Source organism: Oryzias latipes, chromosome 6 (assembly GCF_053564925.1).
Source record: "Oryzias latipes strain Hd-rR chromosome 6, Olatipes_Hd-rR_3.1".
In the NCBI taxonomy this organism is placed as follows: Eukaryota; Metazoa; Chordata; class Actinopteri; order Beloniformes; family Adrianichthyidae; genus Oryzias; species Oryzias latipes.
This window is the reverse complement of record NC_136242.1, coordinates 7,178,281-7,204,140: the sequence shown is the minus strand read 5'-3', so window position 1 is coordinate 7,204,140 and position 25,860 is coordinate 7,178,281. Positions and strand designations below refer to the sequence as shown.

The following is a 25,860-nucleotide window of genomic DNA, read 5'->3' as shown; positions in this document are numbered from 1 at the left end:
TCACATAAACACTCAATTGAGCACAGGTGTTAGCTCACCTTTGCACTAATAGTTTGCGTGATAGAATGAAATATTTCACACTAGTTGGTTTTAAGGTATAAGTATGCATGTGTGAACACTATCTGTTTTGTGTACATGTTGACATGTGGACATTATTGCAGCTAGCAGGTGTGTTTATAACATTTGAGTGTGTGTGTGGACAGGCCCCGCCCTTTGAGATTTGTATTACATCTGTACCTTACCATAATGATAAACATCCAGCAACTTATTGCTTTATGCTGCTTCATGGTTTTACCCCCCCCTCCTATTATCACCCTCCTATCCCCTCTCTCTCTAACGTCCCTCTCTCTTCTTCCCTCCTTTCCTTTTCCGTCCGGTCCAACACAAAAGATTTTCAAATATGATAGAAATGAATAAAGTTTGGCCTCAATTACAAAAGGGGTTTATTCAGACATACCTTTGGTTTGTCTGAAGATTAATAACCCCTGTTGTCAAAGTAAAATATGTCCAACACAAGAGGCCCTCAGCTCTCATCTGCCTGCCCAGCTGTTGGACAGGACAAAAAAAATAAATAAATGCTTTGTCATCCAGGCTGACAAGCCACAAACAATACTTCACACTAAGCAAGGATCAGTGCGCTGCTTAAGACTCAGGTGGTTGATTGTCAATGAGAGTCAGGTGAGCAGAATCTGGGGACTCCACACTGGGGTGACTGGGAGATGTAGCGTGGGGGAGCAATCCAGAGATGGCTCCCGCTGGTGACCAGAAGGGGAGGCAAAGCTCCAACTCCTGTTAACCCACTTTACCTTCTCAGCAGCCACAAAGTTTTTGTTATTTTGGAGCACTTTACTGACGTACATACATAGACAGACATTTTCGCAGGAAGAAAGAAATATAGATCCGTTTTTGGTTGTTGTTTGATACATTTATTTCCACATTTGAAATTAACTAGAGTCAAAATTAACAATACAAAAATTGCAGTTAAAGTCCCACTCCGATCATCTTTTGACCTGTTGTAAACGTGTCAAAAACCTGTGTCATTTTTCTAGGACATAGTTTCTGCAGAGCAGCAGTAGCTTTTTAGAAATTCAGCTCAATCTGTTTACATGCTATCCATTTTATGCTAGGGTTGTGAGGGGCTGTAAGCTAGCGGGAGAGCATGTAAACACATTTATGATGGGAAATGGCGGCAGGCTTGCTCCCACCCACATCTCACAGGTTTATTCATAATGTACTCCTGCCGCTCTGCAGAAACTATGTCCCCACAAAAGTTTTTTGATTTTGGCTAAAACATCATAATCATATAAAAACAAAAACACTTGGAACACTTTAACAATAGAAAGAGGGACCAAGCACAAAATTGTATTTTGTAGTATTTCTTTAATCAAACTGTTGTGAAATAGGAGCAGATGCAAAAATGCTGTTGTAAAAATTTTGTTGCAATGATGTAGAAACTGCTACGGCAAGCCACAAGCTTCCTGCTCTGCTCCATTCTGATGCATCAACCTGTACACAAAAAGATTCATCTACATCTTCATTTTTCTCTCATCAGAGCTGGCATCTGGCTCAAAACTGCATAGCTGGATAGCTCTGAAATTGCTCACCATTTTTGTTGCACTGACAATGTTAGAATGGGGCTGTGAGGGGCTGTAAGTAAAAATGGTGAGCAATATTGGAACTAGTTTTAAATCAGATGCCAGGTCAGAAAAACAAACAGGAAAACAAAGATGTATAGGGATCTATTTGTCTGCAAGTGGATACAACGGAATGGAGCGGAGCAGGAAAGCTGTGGCTTGCCGATTGTAGCCCCTACATCACTGCTACAAGCGTTTTAAAACAGCATTTTTGGATTTGCTCCTGATTCACAATGATTTGAACAGAGAAATACTCAGAAACAGAATGGTATGCTTAATTTTCTGTAAATGTGTACTTCAACAAGAGAAAAATGCCATAAGAACACAATAAACAAACCAGATGCATGATTTGATCTTAGCGGGTCTTTGAAGAATTACAAGCTGTTTCTGGCCTTGTCTAATGAAAAAGATACTAAAACAGCATTTTGATGAACTCAACAAAAAGCCATAATTAAGAATTTGCACATTTCAAGTTCGAATTAGTGGTAATATATTCAAACATGTATACATTCATAAAATGTTGTGTTGTACTCAAAATAGAAACCACACTACGTTCTTTTATAAAGTTTACTATCATCCCTGTCATTGTCCAGCAAAGCTATGAAGTTATTCCTGCCAATGTTTCTTATTCCTAACAATGTCAAACACAACGTTTTCTTCTATAATTGCACTTTGTCTTATTTTCTTGTGGTGGAAAGATGAAGCCCCTCCCAAACATGACCTGTAGACTTTTGACTCATGAACATTGTCTAAAGGTGCACAGTGACAGGCTTAAGCTACATTTTATTGCTAATGGCAACCATTCTTGGTGTATATATAGTCAATTAAAATTGGCTTTAAGGAATCTGTATAATATTTGTGGTTTTATTATGTATTTAAGGTACTATTTTTTTATTGTTTTTGTTTGATTGGGGGTTGTTTAAAAGGTAACAGCAACATCTGTGTATTTAATTCACTTGTATCAAGAATGGGCTGTTGTAAATCCATAAATATGGTTGGTAGTCTGGTTGTCTTCCATTCAGAGGACATGTCGCGCTGCCACACTGCACAACAAACAAATTAGGCTAGATTTCTTCAACAAATACTGAAAATTTACTCATTTTACCAAGGAAAAAAGCTGTTCCAGATGTTTTCATTCCACAGGTCTCAAACTAAAACCACTTTATTTTAGTTTGGGATTTACAGTATTGGTATTTGGTCATTTATTTAGTAAGCATTTTGTCGTATAGCAAACATTCCTTACTTGCACTGATCATAAAGAACATACAAAAAAACAGGAAAATACTAAAATAAATTAATGTTTTTTTTATTTGTTTGAAGTTAAAGCAATTCCTTATTGAATAAAGTCAACTAAGTTTGGAAGTTTAAATATTTACTGGCAAAACCAGTCTTTAGAAAACAGTGATAAGAGCAGATTATATTTGACGTTTCTGAGCCACACACACGCGCGCACACCCACACACACACACACACACACGCACACACCAAAAAATCCTGTCCCTATCTTCAGGGTGTTGTGGAGTTAAAATTGGGAAGAACTGGTGCCCAATCAGGGTATGAATCCAAAGAGAAGAGAGGAATTCCCCATGTCCCCACAGCCAAGAGGACAGAAAGTAGTCCAATGACATTGACACCAAGCCCAGCCTTCACCTGCAACAGCAGCAATAAAATGACCAACTTTGTTCCATCAAATGCAGAAAAAAATGTCTTGATTGTAATTGGTACTGAAGGACCCACCATATCCATGATAGTGATGTGTCCATAGGCATACACCACAGCATTGGGTGGATTTGACACAGGCAGCAGGAATGAGAAGGATGTGCACAGAGTGGTTGGGATAAGGATGTACAGTGGATTCACATGGATAGCCTCGGCCTGAAAAGTGACAGTGACACATTTAATTAAGCGATTGAACCAATCTGAAGGAAAATAAACTTTGTCAGATGCCAAGCTATTGCTATTCATGGTAAATGTTAATTCCATTTAAATATTTAACTGCTTCGTAACTGAGTAAAAAATAAATATTAATAAAAAAAAATTTGAACAAAAAGGTGTAAAAAACACAATATACTGGATATGAAATCCAGAATTGTGTTACACTTGGAAAACGTATAAGTTTGTCGAAGTGGAAAACCACTTACACTGTTTAGATCGACCATTAAAGTACAAGCAGCACATACAGTAGAAGAATAAAGGTAAGGTTTAATCATTTTTTTTATTATCAAACATCCTTTGTGAGTAAAGTCAGCTCTTGCTCTATCTCATATTCAGTCAGGCAGTTTTGAGCAACTGTTTCCCAACAGTAGCCATTCTATATTCTACTGTGTCTCCAAACATTAAAAATACATGGTTTGAGTGTATGGAGGATTGTGTCTGTGGTCAAGCCTAGCCCTTTGTAAACATCAACATGTCAAAGTAATAATGATAAATCTCAAGCAAAGAGGTGCCTCTTCTGCGTTTCTGCAGACATCCTCTATTTTATCCCTCTTCTTTTCTTGTACCCATGCCTCCCACATCACCTACTCCAATTTTATTAAATTGAAAGTTTAGCCTCAAATATAAAATGGGTTTATGCAAATATACTTTTTTTTTCTCCGAAACTACATAACCCCTATTTTAACAGTAAAATCTGTTTGCTCAGCTGCTGGACAAAAGAAGTAAAAATAAATAAAGGCTGTTTAAAAAGTTTTGGACTGAGTGAATGAATGAATGGGATCGTTGGAAAATATTAGTGATGTGAATTTTAAACAGTGGTATTACAGTGGGGTATGTTTGAATTCAAGGTGTGTTTAAATTGTGTGATTGAACATTCACCCTGTGGAAATTCTTGGGTCCAAAAAACGCTGACTTCTACTTTAAACAAAAGCTGCATTTACAGAATTTTGCATGCAAGTGAGATAAAATATGTCACATGCATATGAAGTATTCACGAGCAAGATTGTCACACCTTGCAGGTTGCAAAGGCTTTAAAAAGAGAAAACAATCAGAAAATGAAAGAAGTGAAATAGCTGAAACAAATACAGAGACACTTTTTTGTTTACAGTAAGCACACGCCGATCGCAGAGTTATGGGAACAGGATCAGTTTAGTTCAAGAACTAACTTGACAATGACTTTTCCATCCCAACCTTACATTTGTAGTTTTTGTAAAATGCACATGCAGTTCACTAAAAGGGGGAAATCTTGTGTAACTTGTAAAAGTTGGAATGACCACTCTTAATTTACTAGCAAAATATGGAGCTTGCCTATATGCACAATTTACAGTAAAAACCTACCAGTGGAGAGAGGATAGGGAGGAAGATGGTGGTGGTTGCAGCATTACTGGTCACTTCTGTCAGCATGGTAACAATAACACAGGCCACTGTGATTACGGCAAAAACTGGCAAATCTCCTAATGGTGTCAAGAGCTCAGCCACCCACAAAGACAGGCCAGACTCCTGCAGACACAAACATCACAAAACTCACAAAGTAGCAAAAGACATATAAAGTAAGTTTATGCAAAGTAATCATTTTACGCAGTGACAATATTCATATTAATGAATATCAAAATCCATGTAAAATGACTGAGATTACTGTAAGTAAACCATTTGAAAATGATCAAATCAAGATTGTTTTAAGAACTCAATAAGACTACACTCACATATCTGAAAACGTCACTGTGAGGCTACCTAAATGCAACCCTTTCAGCAAATTGGGGAGGTGGCCATGCTGCGGCATTTGTAATAAGGGGGTGGCAGTCGCATTTTTACACGCCTTGCGGTGGCCGGTGAGGTTTTAAGAAAAAGTTAAAATTTTACAGCGACCAGGTGATTGTTTGACATTGCTCAGTGGCTGCCCAGGCACAGTTGGAGGTTGATGGTGGGAGTACAGTGACAAGTGGGTGGCAGGAAGCCAGCAGCATGGTGACTGACAGGTAAGAGGTTCTCCAAGGTCCCCCAAATTATGTCATGATCAGTCAATCTCAGACTGCCATCTTCTAGCTATCCCCTGCCCCCGTGCAGCTGTCCCTCCACCACTGGAGGGTAGCATTGTAGGCACTCGACAAGGGCTGTTGACAAGGGCCGGGGCCCCAGCGATCGACCAGACATCAATCTGGTAATCTCATCCTCTGTGGGTCCTGCAAATAAACGGCAGGATGGCATTGATGCTGCACAATTCTCAACACGGCATTGATAGCACCACAGTGACTACAAGGTCTGCATCTTGATGAATTACGGTTGATGCTAAGAAAGATGCAAAGAAGACAGAATGTTGTGCTTGCTGCACTACTCAGAAAAAAAGCAACGCAGATAAGAAGGGCGAAGAAGAAGAAAAGGGTTTTGGGTGAAGTCGTGGTTGCAGCACAGAGTGTTGCTCGGACAGTTTATATACTCCCTGGCAACTGGGAGGTTGGCGAAATCAACCTTATTTATTATTATTATTATTATTATTAGAAAGATTCAGTGTTTCAAAATCAAGGTCAACAGTCCAGAGTAAAGGAGAGAGTGGAAAAGAAGTAAAGGAGCAATTGCAGGCAGGTTGGAATGGGTGGAGAAAAGTGTCAGGTTTGATGTGTGATTGATGAGTTTCAGCTTAGACGAAAGGAAAGGACAGAAGAAGACAAGAAGAAGAGCTGGAGGTAGCAGAGATGAAGATGCTGAGGTTCTCTTTTAGAGGGACCAGGATGGACAGGAATGAGGACATCAGAGGGAGAGCACATCTTAGAGGTTTTGGTCAGAGAGGTCAGACTGAGATGGTTCAGAGGAGGAGAGACAGTGAATATATTTGTAGAAGGATACTGAGTCTGGAACTGCCAGGCAAGAGGTCTAGAGGAAGACCAAGGAGGAGGTTTATGGATGCAACATGAAGGTAGCTGGTGTTAGAGTAGAGGATGCAGAGGACAGGGTTAGATGAAGGAAACTGATTTACTGTGGCGGCTCCTGAAGGGAAAAGGCAAAAGGAAAAGAAGGGGCTCAAAGTCGGAAAAGGGTAGCATGCAGACTTTGGTGTACAAAGTAATAAAATGTTCAAGAATAAATAGCACGGTGGAACTAACAAAAGTAAAAAGCCTTCCTTAGTCTAACCCCAATTGTCTAACCTTATGAGGGCTTTAGAGGAGTAACTTTCTGCGGGCCATGTTCCCGTAGATGTTAATCACATATAAATCATTGTGATTTATGGTTGTCTTTTTCAATAGAGAAGAGAAAGAGATCAGTGAGCCTCTCTTCTTTGCACAGGCTTCTGAATTAATATTTGACCAACTTTAGCTTGGACAAAAACCTCCTAACTGTTGCAATGAGCACTGGCATTGTGGCATGTCCATTTTTAACAGTTCCAAATATTTAGGTATTTAATTTGGTGTTCTATTTTTATTTTACTTTGCCTCATCTAGTGGTCAAGGCACGAGGAATAAAGTATATTAAAAGTGGCTGAATTGATTTTGGTGTTAATTTATTGTTTTTCTTTGCTGTCAGTTCTCACGGCACATAAGCCCTGTTTTAAAAACCTCTGCTGGACGTGCTTGGAACCGTTTCAGAAGCAGAGAAGTGGGAACCAAAAGAGTATGTTGACGTTTTTACAGTTCATCTAGAATGCCGTGCCAGACAAAGAATGAGGAGAGCCACAGGGCTGACAAGGAACAGGGGCTATTGAGTTATTTGAAAGTCATTCTTTTGCACAATAGAATGATTAAATGGTTGAACAATTAAACAGTTTAGTTAATCTTATGAAATGTTTTGGAATGTTTCCTTATGGAACGCTAGGGGCACTGCACATCCAGGAGGCACCAGAAAGGGAAAAAGGAAAGGAGTGCAACCTCAGCTCTGCTTAAAATTGGTTGTCCCTTTTTGTTTATATAAGAAAAGATAAACTCATATTATTGTATTTCATCAGTGATTCACTATTTGCAGAAAGAGTTACAAATTACTCAGATTTCCTTCACTGAGCTCCAGCTGTTTCTGATCAGAATCACTTAGAACTACAAGGACTGTCAGACACCGTTTCCCACAATGCATTGTTTTGTAGTCATCAGTCTTTTAGCCACAGTCAGGGAAGTACCATGTGTCCAGCTACGTTAACCTGGGAAGGTGCCTTGCACCCGCCATTTTCTTGCGCACCAGGCGCAGGGTTGCGTCCATCTGGGTAATCTCAGACAGGACTTATTGACATGAGAAACAAACAATCTAACCTTTGTCCCTTCAGCAAGTGCGAATCCTCCACCAACCAGAAGGGCAACTTTCCATGGCATGGAAGCCTGAAACTCACTCCAGGTAATCATTGCCTCTGTGTGAGGACAGAAAAACATCAGGTACATCAACAAGAACAACAGAAACACTTACTTATACTCTTTTTATAGCTGATAAAACTTTTTTAGCTGATAAAACTGGATAGGAAACTATGAACAATGTAGATCTTATATTAGGTTGATTATGTCTAGGATTTCATTTCCCACTTAAAAGGTGAGAGAGGTCTGTAATTTTTATCATAGGTAAACCTCAACTATGAGAGACAAAGTGAGAATAAATCTAGAAAATCGCATTGTCTGATTTTTAATTAGTTGAGTGGCTTAACCAGTCTCCAGATCTCAACCCCATGAAAATCTTTAGCGGGAGATGAAAGTCTGTGTTGCCCAGCAGCAGCCGCAAAACATCACTGCTCTAGAGGAGATCTGCATGGAAGAATGGGCCAAAACACCAGCAATAGTTTGTGAAAACCTTGTGAAGACTTACTGAGAATGTTTGACAGAGATCATTGACAAAGGGTAAATAACAAAGTGTTGAGTTGAATTTTTGTTATTGACCAAATGCTTTTTTTCCAACATAATTTACAAATAAATTATTAAAAATCAGGCAATGTGATTTTCTGGACTTTTTTTTTCTAATTTCTCTCATTTTGTCTCTTATAGTTGAGGTATTATAATGGAAAAACAGTCCTCTCTTTCCCTTTAAAATGGAAGAACTTGCACATTTGGTGGCTGACTAAATACTTATTTGCCCCACTCTGTGTTTATACAGTGGTGTGAGAACCTTTTTGCCCCTCTTCTGACTAAATACTTATTTGCCCCACTCTGTGTTTATACAGTGGTGTGAGAACCTTTTTGCCCCTCTTCAAGATTTCACTTCAGGATCTTCCCTCTCTGATTTTTGCCAATATTAATTGCGGTTTAGCTCAAAACAATTACTGAGCTGCTAGTGCCACCTTAGGATCTTTTGTGCCTTCTGACTTAACTTGTTGACCAGCTTTGATCTATAGCTCCCAAACATGAAAGTCTGTCAAAAGTGTTATAGTGAAGATGTTATTAGATATAGATAGATATAAACTTTATTAATCTCCCAAAGGAGAAATTCAGGTGTCCGGTAGCAAAACACACAACCACACACAACAAACAACAGTAAAAAGACAGTTCACAAAATAATATCAGTTCATATCAGGCAGGTTCATTAAACAGCCTGATAGCTGTAGGGACAAATGAGTTCTTAAAGCGCTCTGTCCTGCAGCGCAGTGAAAGGAGTCTATTACTCCGTGTGCTCCTCTGACCTGACATCGTGTTGTGCAAAGGATGTCTGGGATTGTCCAGGATGCTCTGAGTCAAGGCCCTCATCCTCTTCTGCAGCACAGATCCCAGAGAGTCCACCCTCCTCCCGATCACAAATGCACATCTCTTAATCAGTTTGTCCAAGTTGTTTAATTTGGTGTTCTATTTTTATTTTACTTTGCCCCATCTAGTGGTCAAGGCACGAGGAATAAAGTATATTAAAAGTGGCTGAATTGATTTTGGTGTTAATTTATTGTTTTTCTTTGCTGTCAGTTCTCACGGCACATAAGCCCTGTTGTTTTAGATCAAGTGGTGTCATTTAAACATAAAGTTACCATATTTTTTGGCAGGTCCATAGGCAGGTATGATGAAGAAGAGGAGGCCCAGCAGCAAAGCCACATTGGCATCAGTGAAGTAACCTGACTGACTCCTTTGTAACATGACAGAAAAACAAATTAACAGGATCACAATTTATTGTAAACTACGTTTAATGTAATTAAAAATAACAAAAGTTAATTTAACTAATAGGCAATAATACAACACAGAAAAAAGGTTAACATGGAAAAACGAGGGGGTCTTACTTGGGAAAAAGAGAAGCCCACCCAGGAAAGAATCCTGGAGCCCTGGTTAGCCACAACAACACCATCAACACAAAAACCACTCCAGTTACTATTTCCTGAGACCTGTGAAAGAGAATGAATTCTTGTTTGCATTTATTTATTCATGAAATCTAATTTAAAATTCAGTCACATGTTATGTACTGTAAAAAATACCCAGTTTACATTTATAATGGAATCATATTCAGTAAAGGGATAGATGTGTCACAGATTGATTACCCCATTGTTCCCAATGAACTGTACTCCTCTTCTATCACTTTTTTAGCTGACATCTCTTTCTCTGAATGTTGTCCTTTATGGCACCTTAGGAAGCGAAAGCTGTTTGCGAGAAAAATATTAAATACTCAAATCAATTTCAATTAAATGTTCTTAATTTCAAACACAAATGAACATACACAAAATAGTTTAAAAAAGACAGATAAAACAAGACAGTGTGATTGAAAAGGAGTGGGTTGAAGAGAAATCTTGTGTGATCCCACCCCTTTTTTACAACACCTGTTGATCTACGTATTTCTATTCACAGTGTTGAACACATTAACTATTAACACCAATAATAACACACTTTTGATTTATTGTGATCAAAATAGTACCACTGAGTGAATAGGTTTACTATCTATCTATCCATCCATCCATCCATCCATCCATCTTTATATATATGTATAATTACTTGCCAGTTTATTAGCCACACCTGTCTAACTGCTCATTAATTGAAATGTCTAATTAGCCAATCACATGGCAGCAACTAAATGCATTTAGGTATGTGGTCAAAACAATCTGCTGCAGTTTAAACCAAGGATCAGACTGGGGACTTTGAATGTTTTATTGTTGTTGGTGCCAGATTGGCTGGTCTGAGTAATTCAGAAACTGCTAATTTACTGGGATTTTCACACACACCCCTCTTTAGGGTTTACAGAGAACGGTCTGAAAAAGAGGAAATATCCAGTTAGCGGAAAAGTCTTTTTGATGCCAGACGTCAGAAGAGAATGGCCATAGTGGTTCCAGCTGATGGAAAGGCAACTGTAACTCAAAAAAGCACTTATTATAACTTAGGAATGCAGAAGAGAATCTCTAAACACACAACACGTCAAACCCTGAGGCAGATGGGCTACATTAGCAGAAGACCACCCCTAGTGCCACTCCTGTCAACTAAGATCAAGGAACTGAGGCTACATTTAGCTCAGGCTCGCCAAAACTGGAAAATGGAAGATTGGAAAGATGTTGCCTGTTTTAACCAGTCTGAATTTTTGACAGCTAATACCATTGCAACACTGGCTACTGCCTACCTCATAACCTATAAGTGACTATGAAACATGACATTTATGCCGGCACAGACATTGCAGGGCCAAACAAGATCAGATACACCCTGATGGAAAGTGGGCTATTAGAAGAAGATGGAAATGGACTAGATGTGAGAACAAAGTTCTGTTGGAATGCTACTACTCAAGTAATCCTCCTTAAAGAGGTTACATGCAGAGAATGTGGAGTGACTGGATGTTTCAAAACCCCCAATCATGGCTAACTGTCGAGCACCTAGTAGCTCATTTACCAACATCCAAAAATAGCAGCTCTTATGACAATTTGAGATTGAAGTGGTACAACACAATTGCAACCCCCCCTGGTGTGCCAAAACACCAGATCAGAGAGAAGGCTATACCACACTCCCATCCAGGAGTGTTCCAAACTCAGGAACACAGCCCCAGTAACGTCTGTTACACTGAGCGAGTAAGTACAGTAACTGCCCTGGAAGACAAGATCATGTCTAGAATAAACAACAGGCAATCCCAACACCAACTACAACAGTTAAGTGATGTACCTCCTGAAAGTCTCCTGGAAACTTTGAATGAAGAATTTGAGGGGTAATTCCTACCACAATAATCACAGAAACCAATGGACGTGTTTATACTTCAGCAACAGTGATCCATGAGATGTTTGGCCATAAGAGCAACCATGGGGAAAAAAAAAAAACACTACTCACCATGAAAGCAATGATTGGAGGCCAAAATCAAGGCAGCTTGAAGGGATGTGAGTAAGCTGGCAGAGGCTCAAAGTGGTGCAATACAAAAAGCAAATACCTAAGAGATACAGCCAGATGCCCATACCTGAAGCCCTGGATACTGCCAAGGAAAGGCTCCTAGCCTTGAGCAGACGCCGAAAGGGATAACCAAGAGACATTGAAGCCAGATGGATAAATAGACTGTTTGCAACTCAACTTGCGACCGTGTCAAAACAGCAGAGCAGACCCACCAAGGCTGGAAACCGAATAGTACTGGAAAATTATATGGGAGAAAGAGATAGCACATAACAGCAATCTTTAATGGTGGTCTCTCTGAGAAAAGAACATAGCAACCTCCCTGAACAGAATCCAGTAACCATCACAGTGACAGACATCCAAGAAAAAGTCTCAGGTATGAAGAACTAGACAGCAATGGGCGCCGACATGATACATGCCTAATGGGATTCACCCATTCGTTCATGAAGTTAAGTATAATGAGCATACTAATCCACTTTTTCTTAATACATTTAATTTAAAATTACAGGATTTGGTAGATTTTAAAGTTGTCCAAATTATGTATAAATCAATAAATTCTCTGCCAACTAATTTTCAATCTTTGTTTCAAAACAGAGATGCTGGTAAAAATATAAATTAAGAGCAATCAACAAATTCTATCAACCTGAATTAAGGACAACCCTAAAATCGATGTGTATATCAGTAATGGGTGTCACACTCTGGAACCATTTATCAGATGATATGAAACTTGTAAAAATCTTGTTCATGTTTAAAAGATACCTAATGAATAAGTACCAAGATGCAATGTAACATTGAGGAGTATGTGTATTCTTTTGGACTGTGGAATGATCATTACCAAAGTTGTTGGTTTGTTTTGTTCTTATTTCTTTTTTCAGCTGATGCATCTCGTTTCCTCCTACCTTTTTGGTGTTTGGTCGAAGTATTTGGGCGATTCTTTGAGTCTTCGTCAGGTGTTTGTCGTATGTTAGCGTTATTATGTCAAATTGTTTAATTTTGTTGTTTTGTTGTTATGAGTGTTGTTGAGTGGGGGTTTGGATTTTTATAAGCATAAGCTTCTTCCATTCCCCTTTCAAATTCTATTTTCAAAGTCGTGTGTAGACTTATTTTTTCATTTAATGTAAATGTTGATTTGATTTGAAATAAATCTTGTCCAACTACCCATGAGTCACCCATGGCTAGTGGGGTGAACAATCCTGATCCAGAAGGATCCCTGAAAGAGTGCAGTACCATCCAACTACCGTCCAATAATCTGTCTCTCCACAACATGGAAGTTTGTGTCAGGCATCATTGCAACCTAAATAAATAGGCATAATACATAAGCATCAATACATGAGCAACGCAAAAAAGGGCATTGGTAGAGATTCCAGAGGAGCACCATCTCCTGGTTGACAGAACCGTCAAACTGCACAGAACAGACCTCAAGACTGCAAATCACGACACACCGACCTGTGCCCAGCCTATATTTATTACAAGAAAGCCCATGACTCAATGGCACACGTGGATCACTGAATGCTTGGAGTTGTACAACATCAACAGGACTCTAAGAGCCTTCATAGGGAATTTGATTTGATTTGAAGTGGTTTATTTCAAGTAATTAAAGCCAGTATAATGCACAAAACGATACAATCAACAGTTATACATTCATACAAAGACGTATCAAACTTAGGATAATTGGACATTAAATTAAAGACTGTTTGAAAGGGAGTGGAAGGAATTGAATTTATATAATCCCACCCATGTTCTAACGTACCATTTTATTACATGATTTATCATTATCCGGTTCATAACTTCTATCAGACAGAATTAATAATCCTTAAGTATCAATAAATCATATGACAAAGATGACTTACTTAATAATTATGTAAAAACAGACATAACTGTTTTAGAAATCGGCATAGCAAATGCAGATCAGTTATTTAAAATATATGCAGATTATATTCATTAGAAAAATATGATTAAACATAACAATACATCAGAAAAAATAGACACAACACTGTTTCAAAAAATCTTCATAGAAGATATTGATCAAGTATCAAAAGTTAAACAGATGTGCAAATTATTTTTCATTAGGAAAAATTGTCATGGTGCCATTGTCAGCTCTCCTCCCCCTCCCCTCTCTGCTTGGTTCCTTATTCGACACAGCTGTGACCATTCACCTCATAACCTGCCAGCCTTCAGGAGATCCAGTTCCAGTATTCATCGCCAGTTCGTTGCCCCTGATGGTGCATAGTTGGTCGCTAAGTTTACTTAGTCCATGTATCCTTGCTTTTGTCCTAATCTCGTTCTATGCCTCGTTCTCAGGACATCATTATCACGAATGGTCACCTGAGTCTTCAGTCCTCCTGAATTCAAGTCTCTGCTGAACTCCAGTCACGCCACGAGCCTCGGTCGAACCTCCAGTCAATCCACGAGCCACGGACGAATCTCCAGTCACGCCACGAGCCGTTATCCAGCCTCCCACTTCGCCATGACTCCAAGCCACGCAAGATCATAAATAAACTCTATTACTCACATTATAACTCACCCGTGTTTTCCTTCCGGGTTCCAGGGGTCTGCCTCGCCTAGCTTGCCATGACAAAAATAATGAATCTTTTTTTACAGCAAGTGAAGTGATATAATTAGAGATCAATCAATAATCTTCGATAATTGATTAAGCAATTTAATATCATAAGGTAATGCTGTGAAATAAAAAGGGTCCATATTCTGACCATTGTCCAAGGTTGGTATTCCATCTTCTGCTGATTGACAGCCATCCTTCTGGGTTTCACAGAGTTTACGAGTTCTATTCGCTGTAATGTCTGCAGACATTGTTTAAGGTCCATGTCCTGCAGCGGTTATCAGCTCGGCTGAGAGTTGAGGTCAAATTGTCTGCAGGTCAGAGCTCTCTGCTGAAAATCAGGTCGACTGTTAGAGAGAGCGCAGATCTCAGGCGCCCCCTTTTATATTTCTTGAAATTATATTTGGCTCCTTGATTTTTTACTGAATTTGTTGGCTCAGACGTCCGTGATCAAACACTTGATGAAGCTGTGGAAAGCCACCCTTGAAGCCAATGGCAAGTCACTTGCTCAAGTGTCCATCAAATATGGGATATACCAAGGTGACACTCTGTCCCCACTGCTGTTCTGCGTAGGTCTGAAGCCCCTCAGCCAAATAATCAACAAGACTGGCTATGGATACCGACTCAGAAATGGGGACTCACTCCCAGATGGAACAACAGCAGACATTAAGGACAGCTACAAGTACCTTGGAATTCCGCAGGAAAAGGGGAACCTGGTACAGACAACAATAAACGCTGCAACAGCTAAATATCTCCAACAAGTAAGGCAAGTCCTGAGAAGCCAGCTCAATGGCAAAAATAAGATCCGGGCAATAAACAGCTATGCACTGCCAGTTACCAGATACCCTGCAGGAATAATAAGATTAAGAAATAAGAAAGGAAGAGATACAGACCATGGATGTGATGTGAGGAACAAGCCCTGAGCACCAGAGCCATAGAGGCTCAGATCTACCACACCAGACAAGACCCAAGGTGTAGGCTGTGCAAAGAGGCGCATGAATAAAATCTAGAAAATAACTGCAGAAATGGGAAACACCTCTGAAAGTGGTAGAAATGAGAGAGCAAAGATCCTGTGGGACTTTAAGATATAGACTGACAGGATGATAATGGCAAAGCAACCACACATTGTAGTGGTGGATAAAGTCAAGTCAACTTTATTAATAAAGTGCTTTTAAAACAGCTGAGGCTGACCAAAGTGCTTAACAACGCAGGATAAAAACAAAATGACAGACAAAAACAAACAGCATAAAATCAATAAAATAAATAAAAAACAATATAAAACATCAACTCACACTGAGTTAAAAGCCAGGGAGAAAAGTTTGAGTTTCCGCCGTGTCCTTGGCACACCAATGGGGTAGCTGGTCAGCTGATTTAAGCGAGCAGGAAGGGGAATGCAGCTGTAGCAGCTCAGAGAGGGAGGGCGGAGCCAGACCATTCAAACATTTAAAAACAAATAAAAGAATTATAAAACCAACTCAAAAATGGACAGGCAGCCAGTGGAGAGAAGCAAGAATTGGTGTAATATGCTCTCTCTTCCACGGTCCAGTTAAAGAGCAGAGGAAAGCCATTCTGGTGACTGTGGCAGTGCCAAGCGATGGCAACATCAAGAAAATTAAACATGAGAAATACCAGGGACTCAGAGAAGAACACAGTGGTGCCTGTGGTAATTGGAGCAGTAACCCCCAAGCTGGAGGAGTGGCTACAGCAGATCCCTGGAAAGACCTGAGACATCTCAGTCCAGAAAAGCATGCTCACCCCACATAGGTGCGAAGAGCCAAACGGTCTCCCAACTACAATCAATACGCCCCAGTGAGAGCCCTAGAACCAAGTCCACAATGTGACACCCCCACTCCCTGAACTCAAGGCCCCACACCCTCTCGGACAGACAAGGAGCTGCAGCGCCCTAACTCCCTAAGTTGTGGAGATAGCTATGGGGGACCAGAAAAACAGAATTCTTTCAAAGTTCAGTAAGCTGTGGGCTGATATTTTGCCAAGATAGAATTAGCAGCAGATTCTTGTATTGGCTATTATATAATAATAACTAATTTTATAATATTATGTGTTCTAGGTTAATACTTTGTTTTTGCTATACAAGGGGTGGTGAAAATTACAGATACTATTTCTTGCTCTGTGTTAATGAAACTCATGTCACTAAGCACACAAAGTGAAAGGGAGGCCCTGATTTAAATGTTTAGCCAGACTAAAAGATCAGCACACACCAGCTGTCAGAGAGAGTAGGTGTACAGAAGACCAGAGCATGCATGTAACTGTTGAAGAGTGCTCAAAGATGTCTCAGTTTCTAAAACCCATCTTAAACATTCTATCTCCAGTACAGAATTTCTGTGAAGAATTTTTAACTGAATTTGTCGCTGGATTGGACTTTTTGTTAATTAAAATGTGTTTAAACAAGGTATAAGTAATGTGTAAATATTTTTTTTTTACTAGTCTTCCAATAGCACATTTGTGAGGTTGATGTTAAATTATAAGGTCTAGCTTACACTTACTCCCCTCAAACCAAAGATTTGTGTCTATAATATTCTAACCACCAGATATTTATATCACCCTTGACTGAAAATGCCTCTTTCAAGAGAATTTGTGGGATTAAGATGGCTAAAGCAAAGCATTAAGGATGCAAAACACAATTTGTTTGACACTTCTAAAACAAAGAACATAACAAAATCACAACATAACAGAAAGAGAGAAAGATAAACTGATAGATCATTGTTGGCATTGAGACTCACTCTGAGCCAATGAAGAGCCAGTAGAGCCATATCCACGTCAGAAAAAGCATGAGGATGCTGATAGGAAGGCACAGCAGGAGCCAGTTTCCAAAATTAATGCTGTTGCATTCTGGATAAACCCTGTGTTCAAAGACAGTTTTAACATCCATTACAATTTTCTAATGTCAAATTAAAATAGTCTTTTTCAATTACATCCATTAATCTTTTTCTTAAATATTTGTACAGAGTCAGTTTAAGCGACTTATTGCTACTTTTAAGAATGTATTCACATTTTTATGATCAGTAAGCATAATTGATGGTTGGTCCATTTCATCTATGCCAAAATATGGTATTAAACCGTGTTTTACTTTCAAGTAGAAACAAAAATAAATGTAGCAAGAAATCAATAAAAATAGGAATTAGTTAATAAATTATTTTCTATTTATTTTGGCTAAGATCAGGTAGTCATATATACATTTTTAATATCATGAAAATATATGAAATATGACGGGCACCACTATCATATTCAAATCAAGTGAAAAAAAATTCTTTCTAAATGTTCAGATGTTGAAAACCTAAGTCTGAATTGATGCCTTTTCTTTGTTACATGGACATGGATTGAACTCAGATGGACAGCCACCCACTGGTTGAGATATTCAGAGAAGATTAGGTTGGGAGAGGTTCCCGGAATTGTAGTGATGCCACCGATGTTTGATGAGTATGCAATGCCAATGGACATGGCTTTGCACATCATAAGGTCCTGTTTCCTGCTGTTCATTGCTTCATGCATTGGAACTGCAGCCTGAAAACAACAATGAGATAGCAATACATCTTTAGAAAAACAGCAAAAATACACCCACTACTTACTGACTGACAAAACACTCATAGATTATGATCTGCACAATAAACAAAATTTTGTTTTTTTTCACGTTCTCCAGTTGATATTCATTAAACAGAGAACTTACTCAGATGATTGAATACTACACTCTGAGCACAGACGCCCTACGGAATCTTTCAGTTACAATAGTACGGAAAACGTAATAATTAACACTAAAACACAGGTAGTTCAATAAAATAATCTTGAAACAGTTTTGTGACTAATTTTGAAAAGTAAGACTTCTAAATTATATATAGATCAGTGTTTCCCAACCTTGGTCCTGAAGCCACACTGTCCTGGATGTTTTCAGTGCTACTTTGCTCAAAAACATCTGATTCATTCCTCATTAACCTTTGTCGAGACTTTACAAAGACAGCCATAAAATCCAGATGTGTTAAAGCCAGGTAGAATGGAAAACACAAAGGGCAGTCTGACCTGAGGGCTTGGGTGGGAAAACTCTGATGTTTATTTGTTGCTCATTACTTTTGAAGTATTTTTTCATTGATGCATCTTCAGAAAGCTTGACAGAAGAGGGCAGCAAAAAATCCTGTAGAATTTCATGTTAGATGTTTGATTGACTGAGGACTTCAGTAAAAAGAAGACCAACACTGACAAGGCTCCCAAACCATCACCGATTGTGTCTTCACACTGGAGTTCAAGCAACATAGATTGTGTGCTTCTTCACTTTTCCTCCAAACTGTGGGATCTTGACTTCCAAATTATATGAAAATTACCTTTCATCAAATCATCTCAGTTTGTGAACAACTAATATGACCTTTGGGCTTGCCCCCCCTTTTGTGAAGGGTATTGATGACTTTCTTCTGATTGTCTGTCAAGTCAGAATTCTTTCCCGTGGTTACGTAGCCACTGATCCAGACTGAGAGACTAGTTTAAGATTTAGGAACTCTTTCTAGATTTCTCAAGTTAAATAACATAGAATTTTCTTTGTTACCTGTAAGGCAATAAAATATTTGAAATATTGCTATTTATGTATAATGATTTATTACAATATATAAGAGTCCTTCTTTGAAATGACTGGCAAAAATTATTGAACTTTTTTAATAAACATTCCAATTTTTTTAAGGAGTACCTGCCTGGACATTAAACTAACTGTTTGTGCACATAGTTGGCACTGTGGTTGGCATTTGTGTTCAAGGGAAATAGTGTGGGATTGTGTTTTACTAGCTTTGTGGAGTGCTGTACTCAATTCAAAGTAGGAGAAACAACAATTAATTTCATCCTGAGGGTTTATCTGTTTCCTGTTTTTCTGTTTATGACTTTCATCTCAAACAATCTTGTGATATTACACTAAACTTAAGATTTTACAAGGTGATAAAATTGCTGGTCATAAAAATCCTGAAATAGATTTCACTTTACTGTGACCAGAGAAAAAAGTCTCTGATCACAGTCTTCTTTCTCTTTCGGCTTTTCCCATCAGGGGTCGCCACAGCGAATCATCCTTTTCCACCTCACTCTATCATGAACATCTTCTACCCTAACGTTAGCCAACTTCATGTCCTCTGTTAAGACATCCATGTATCTCCTCTTTGGCCGTCCTCTTGCCCTCCTGCCAGGCAGCTCCATCTCCAACATCCTTCTACCAATATATCCACTATCCCTCCTCTGAACATGTCCAAACCATCTCAGTCTGGCTTCTCTGACTTTGTCGCTAACACAGGCAACATGAGCCGTCCCTCTGATGTACTCGTTCCTCATCCTGTCTAACCTGGTCACTCCTAAGGAGAACCTCAACATCTTCATCTCCGCTACCTCCATCTCAGCCTCTTGTCTCTGTCTCACTGCTACCGTCTCTAACCCATAGAGCAGAGCTGGTCTCACCACTGTCTTGTACACCTTTCCTTTGAGTCTTGTTGGCACTCTTCTGTCACACAACACTCCTGACACTTTCCTCCAACCGCTCCAACCTGCCTGGACTCGCCTCTTCACCTCTTTTCCACACTCCCCATCACACTGAACTGTTGACCCCAAGTACTTAAACTCCTGCACCTTCTTCACCTCAGTCCCCTGTAACCTAACGCTTCTACCTTGATCCCTCTCGTTCAGACACATGTATTCTGTCTTACTACGACTGACCTTCATACCTCTTCTTTCCAGAGCAAACCTCCACCTCTCTAGCTGTTCCTCCACCTGCTCTCTACTCTCACTGCAAATTACAATGTCATCAGCAAACATCATTGTCCAGGGAGATTCCTGTCTTACCTCGTCTGTCAGCCTGTCCATCAGCATAGCAAACAAAAAAGGACTCAAAGCTGATCCTTGGTGTAGTCCCACCTCCACCTTGAACTCCTCTGTCTGACCTACAGCACATCTCACCACCGTCATACTTCTCTCATACATGTCCTGAACCACTCTGACATACTTCTCTGCCACTCCAGACGACCTCATACAGTACCACAGCTCCTCCCTCGGCACCCTGTCATACGCCTTCTCTAAATCTACGAACACACAATGCAGCTCCTTCTGACCTTCTCTGTACTTTTCCATCAACATTCTCAAAGCAAAAATGGCATCAGTGGTGCTCTTACGGGGCATGAAACCATACTGCTGCTCACAGATCTCCACCTTCTTCCTAAGCCTGGCTTCCACTACTCTTTCCCACAGCTTCATTGTGTGGCTCATCAACTTTATTCCTCTATAGTTGCTGCAGTTCTGCATGTCACCCTTGTTTTTAAAGATCGGGACCAGAACGCTTCTCCTCCATTCCTCAGGCATCTTCTCACTCTCTAAAATCCTATTGAACAACCTTGTTAGAAATTCCACTGCTGTCTCTCCTAGGCACTTCCATACCTCCACAGGTAGGTCATCAGGACCAACGGCCTTTCCGCTCTTCATCCTTTTCAGAGCCTTCCTAACCTCATCCTTTCCAATCTCTGCTACTTCCTGCTCCACAACAACCACATCTTCCTCCCTTCTTTCCCTGTCATTTTCCTCGTTCATCAGCTCCTCAAAATACTCCTTCCATCTTTTCTGTACACTCTCTTGGGTTGTTAGCACCTTTCCATCTCTGTCCTTAATCACCCTTATCTGTTGCACGTCCTTCCCATCTCTGTCTCTCTGTCTGGCTAGCCTGTACAAGTCCTTCTCTCCTTCCTTTGTGTCTAACCTGTCATAAAGCTCATCGTAAGCTTTCTGTTTGGCCTTTGCCACCTCTCTCTTCACTCTACGCTGCGCTTCCTTGTACTCCTGTCTACCTTCCTCAGTCCTTTCTACATCCCACTTCCTTTTAGCCAACCTCTTCCTCTGGACGCATTCCTGTACTTCCTCATTCCACCACCAAGTCTCTTTACCGTCTTTCCTCTTTCCAGATGACACACCTAGCACCTTCCTACCTGTTTCCCTGATAATCTCTGCTGTAGTTTCCCAGTCATCTGGAAGCTCATCCTGACCACCCAGGACCTGCCTCAACTTCTGCCTAAATTCCTCACAAGTTTCTTCATTCTGTAGCTTCCACCACTTGGTCTTCTTTTCTGTTTTCCCTCTCTTCTTCTTCCTGACCTCCAGAGTCATCTTACACACCACCATGCGATGCTGTCTGGCTACACTCTCTCCTACCACCACTTTGCAGTCATTAACCTCTCTCAAATGACCTCGTCTACATAGGATGTAGTCCACCTGAGTACTCCTACCTCCACTTCTGTATGTCACTCTATGTTCCTCTCTCTTCTGGAAGTAAGTGTTGACTACAGCCATTTCCATCCTCTTCGCAAAGTCCACCACCATCTGTCCCTCCAGATTCCTTTCCTTCACACCAAACCTGCCCATCACCTCCTCATCACCTCTGTTGCCCTCACCAACATGCCCATTAAAGTCTGCTCCAATAACAACTCTCTCTCCTCTGGGAAAACTCTCTATGACCTCATCCAACTCACTCCAGAATCTCTCCTTCACTTCTAACTCACAGCCAACCTGTGGCGCATACCCACTGACTACATTCACCATCACCCCTTCAATTTCTAACTTTAGGCTCATCATCCTGTCTGAGACTCTTTTCACCTCTAGAACACTGTTTACAAACTCCCCCTTCAGAATCACTCCTACCCCGTTTCTCTTCCTATCAACACCATGATAGAAAAGTTTGTATCCTCCTCCAATACTACGTGCCTTGCTGCCCTTCCACCTTGTCTCCTGCACACACAGTACATCTACCTTCCTTCTCTCCATCATGTCTGCCAGCTCTCTGCCTTTCCCTGTCATTGTGCCAACGTTAAGAGTCCCTATTCTCAAACCTATGTTCCTGCCTTTTCCCTTCTCTCTCTGGCCACGGACCCTTCTGCCTCCCCTCTTTCTTCCACCAACAGTAGTCAAATTTCCACCGACACCCTGTAGGTTAACAGCATCGGTGGCGGTCGTTGTTAACCCGGGCCTCGACCGATCCGGTATGTCTAAAGTGTTGTGGATGATTCGCATGGTTATTTTGGCAATTTTTACGCCGGATGCCCTTCCTGACGCAACCCTCTCTATTTATCCGGGCTTGGGACCGGCACAGAAGTTACTGGCTTGCAACCCCTGTGGCTAGTGGCAGTAAACATCGTAAAGGCTTAATTTGTATTGATTAGACCATTTTGAAGATATGGAGGATTTGATGATCATTCTGCTGACAATCATTTAGTGGTAAAATGCTTGCTATGCTTCCCACATGATCTTTTTTTTACCCTTGTGCTATCTTAGATGACCCACCCTTACAATGACGTGTTTTCCTACCATGACAAAGGTGGATAAAGGTGGAAAGATTTCATGTAATCCATGGACACCAGTGAAGATCACAAATCATTGAAGAAAAAAGTTCAGAGCACTGTCTAGTGGGTCTAGATCAGTGTTTTTCAACCAGTGTGCCGCGGCACACTAGTGTGCCGTGGGAGATGGCCAAGTGTGCCGTGGGAAATTGCCCTCATTAACTGATCTAAAAACATTTCCCATCTCCAGGATTTTAGCTCTCTGTTCATCCAAACAGGCCCTGATAAAACACTGAGGAGTTAGGAATATAAAAGATCGTAAAATACCTTTTCTTTGCGTTTATTTTATTTTATTAAAGACATTTTGATAAGAATGACGTACCGCGATTCAGCTGCACCTTCGGCTGTATTTTGGAAAAGTCCCGTGTTGGGGGGGTTAATCACATGTCATCGGTCTGACCAATCAGAAGGGCTTAAAGTCTTCACTTCCTTGTCCCGATTTAGCTCGTAAAGTCGCTCAGTTCTAACAGAAATACCAGCTAAAGCTCGTCTTTTGCGCTGTAGCTTTCCACAGAATCCGGTATCAGACCGTGGAACAAGTGAACAAAACAATGAAGCTCCGAAAACCGATCTTCGGCCGTTTTATGCACTACATTTCCCATGATGCATTGGGTTGTGAGAGTGACAGCGCAAAAGGAGATCTGTTGTTAAACGTCTTGAAACTAACGAACACAAAAACTGTTTTTAAATCTTCTAACTTAACTTTTATTGCATCTTTTAGAAAAAAACAGCTGCAGTTTCCAGCTTTTTCTGTAACAATTATCTCAAAAAAGCATGTGAGATTGTGCAGGGGCTGTAGATCAATACAGACTATGAGTTTCTCCTTTTTTTTTAATTTTTGGATGCTGGTGTGCCGCGGGATTTTTTTTAAGGTTAAAGTGTGCCGTGGCTCAGAAAAGGTTGAAAAACACTGGTCTAGATCACCCAACTCCAAATGGTAAAGTGCCTAGGATAGCACGAGGGTTAAAGAATTTGTTACACATTTCTTCACTAGCTAATTTAAAAAAGTAACCATGTTCTAAAATTAAGACCTGAAATTGAACAAAATAGGTTGCTTTGGGCAGTTTATTTGAACTATTCCAAAAATAATGTGACGTGATGTCGAGACGTGCCCTCAGCCAGACTACAGCTGCCCCCATCACTCCTAAAATGAGCTCTGGCAGAGCCTGCTTTAGTTAAATCTCACTAGATAGCACGTGACAAAGAATTAAAATGCATTTGTGATTTTTTTGAAAGATTTGTTCAGAGTTAAAAAGATATTCAAATACTTCTACAAATCCGTGGAATCTGTCATTGACCTTTTGCACCCCAAGCCTTAAACAAATGCTGAATAACCCAGATGCAAAAAGCATAAAATGTACCTTACAAAGACAAGGATATTTTCAATTGCGAAAGCAATGACAATGACTTGTAGTTTTAGTACCTCAGCTGTGTCAGGCTGGGAGACTGGTTGGATTTGAACAAAAGTCTCTTTTAAAACATGCGGCTGCATCCCGTTACTAGCAAACAGAACAATAAGAGAAAAAATTTAGATCAATGACACATATTCAAGTCTACAGTATAAAAAACATTTGAAAAAAAAGTTACAGTTTTTCCACTTACCTCTTAGGTTGTTTTTTCTTTTCATTAGAGATGTCAGTTTCTGTAAAAACAACAGACTCAGGTAAAATTTTCATCATTCAAATTGTGCTTGTGTGATAAAGATGTTGAGGTTCTCTTTGGGGAATGATGAGAATGGATGGATCAGGAATGAATATAGCAGAGGAACAGCTCATGGTAGATGTTTAGGAGATAAGTGCAGGGAAGCAGATTGAGATGACTTGGACCATTGACTTTATAATAGAACTGGACTGAGTTACCACTCCCCACTCACAAGCCAAAATCCCATTGACTTCTATAGAAAATAAACAGCCATTCTATTTGTCAGAATGACCTGAACCAGAATGTCTTGACAGGCTACATTTTTCTAACATGTTCTTGCTAGTCCTATTTTTTCACAATATTATTTCTTTATTGCAAGTTATTTAAATATAGATTGGCCAATCAGATGCCTCAATAAAATCATGTGGAGCCTGCTGGCCTCAACCTTTACTGATAGAAATTTAAATGGAGACTGACTTGGACCAATTACTGCTTACTAACCCCGTCTGGCTTCAATTGACAGCATTCATATAATGGAAAAGCGGTGACTAATTTCGAATGTTATTTGTCACATAGATATGAACACATAGTATAATATGCAGTGAAATGTATTGCATGACTGTCCGACAGTATGAGGAATGACAATGATAAAGGTCAGGTGACTGAGTAGAGACGAAATTTCAATGATTACAAAACAATCCAGTTGACTTGAATGACCTTATTTTGTTGGAGACAGAATTAAGCTGTTTTCTATGGATGACTCGCTCATTCCAGTTCTCTTAAGCTACATTCACACTGGGCACAGCAACATGTGTTCAAGCGGCCACTTTCAATGTTCAGTCTATGTAAACTTTCATGAAACTGCGTTTTGGGCTTCTGTGTTTAAATCAGCCTATACCATGCAAAATCAGTTTTTTGAGCTTCTAAGTGTAAATTAATGTTCATTCCTCTTGAAAAGAAATCCCAAAGCGGAATTTTGATCTGTTTATGCCTCTTGTGGTATTCTTCTAAAACCTGATCTCGGAGCACCAGCCCCTCCTAACCCACGAAAACTAGTGGGTTAACACGAGCTGACGTAGACCAAAGAGGAACAGCCCCTTCCAGGAGGAATCTGCGCTGCCAACCCCGCCCCCAAGCTAACACAAACACCTACTTTCTCAGCTGAGCTAGCAGGTTTGGGAAAAATCCTTTCCTTTTACATGCACAATATGCACATACATCTTTGCAAAAGTTTGAATGTTGTTTGTCTTCCTGGGCGAGACGCGGACACGCTGCCGAGGCCGGCTATAGGTTGACGTCATGAAAAGCAAAAAGCAGTACCTCAGAGAATAAGCTGTCTTACTTCCAGGTTGGAAAAAAGCTCAGGAAAAAAACTAATATTTAATTAAAAATTTATATTTTTTTGTTTGCCAAAGGTAATATATTATCATATACATCAATATTGTTTGTAAGTAAGACCATAAGTACATAAGTAAAACACAAGTCACCGCATTCCAACCCAAAACATTTTTTAAACCAAC

At 40.0% G+C, this 25,860-nt stretch overlaps 1 protein-coding gene and 1 long non-coding RNA gene across 3 annotated transcripts in view; one reads left to right on the top strand and one right to left on the bottom strand.

Annotated features, from left to right (window-relative positions):
- Positions 1–903: 903 nt before the first annotated feature.
- Positions 904–25,860, bottom strand: part of slc13a1 (solute carrier family 13 member 1) — a 43,278-nt gene continuing 18,321 nt past the window's right edge. For both annotated transcript variants that reach the window (XM_011475720.4, XM_078948332.1), the window contains exons 6-16: positions 24,302–24,341; positions 24,123–24,198; positions 17,713–17,870; positions 17,090–17,209; positions 9,982–10,080; positions 9,727–9,828; positions 9,481–9,575; positions 7,799–7,893; positions 4,908–5,069; positions 3,372–3,509; positions 904–3,284 (exon numbers count right to left, since the gene is read on the bottom strand). In XM_011475720.4, coding sequence (XP_011474022.1) covers positions 3,141–3,284; positions 3,372–3,509; positions 4,908–5,069; positions 7,799–7,893; positions 9,481–9,575; positions 9,727–9,828; positions 9,982–10,080; positions 17,090–17,209; positions 17,713–17,870; positions 24,123–24,198; positions 24,302–24,341 — 1,229 coding nt within the window. In that variant the 3' untranslated portion in view covers positions 904–3,140. The remainder of the gene's footprint in view (positions 3,285–3,371; positions 3,510–4,907; positions 5,070–7,798; positions 7,894–9,480; positions 9,576–9,726; positions 9,829–9,981; positions 10,081–17,089; positions 17,210–17,712; positions 17,871–24,122; positions 24,199–24,301; positions 24,342–25,860) is intronic.
- On the top strand, positions 13,881–14,305 carry LOC144992405 (uncharacterized). The gene is made up of 2 exons (XR_013656313.1): positions 13,881–14,013; positions 14,093–14,305. It is a non-coding gene; the product is annotated as an uncharacterized LOC144992405 (long non-coding RNA).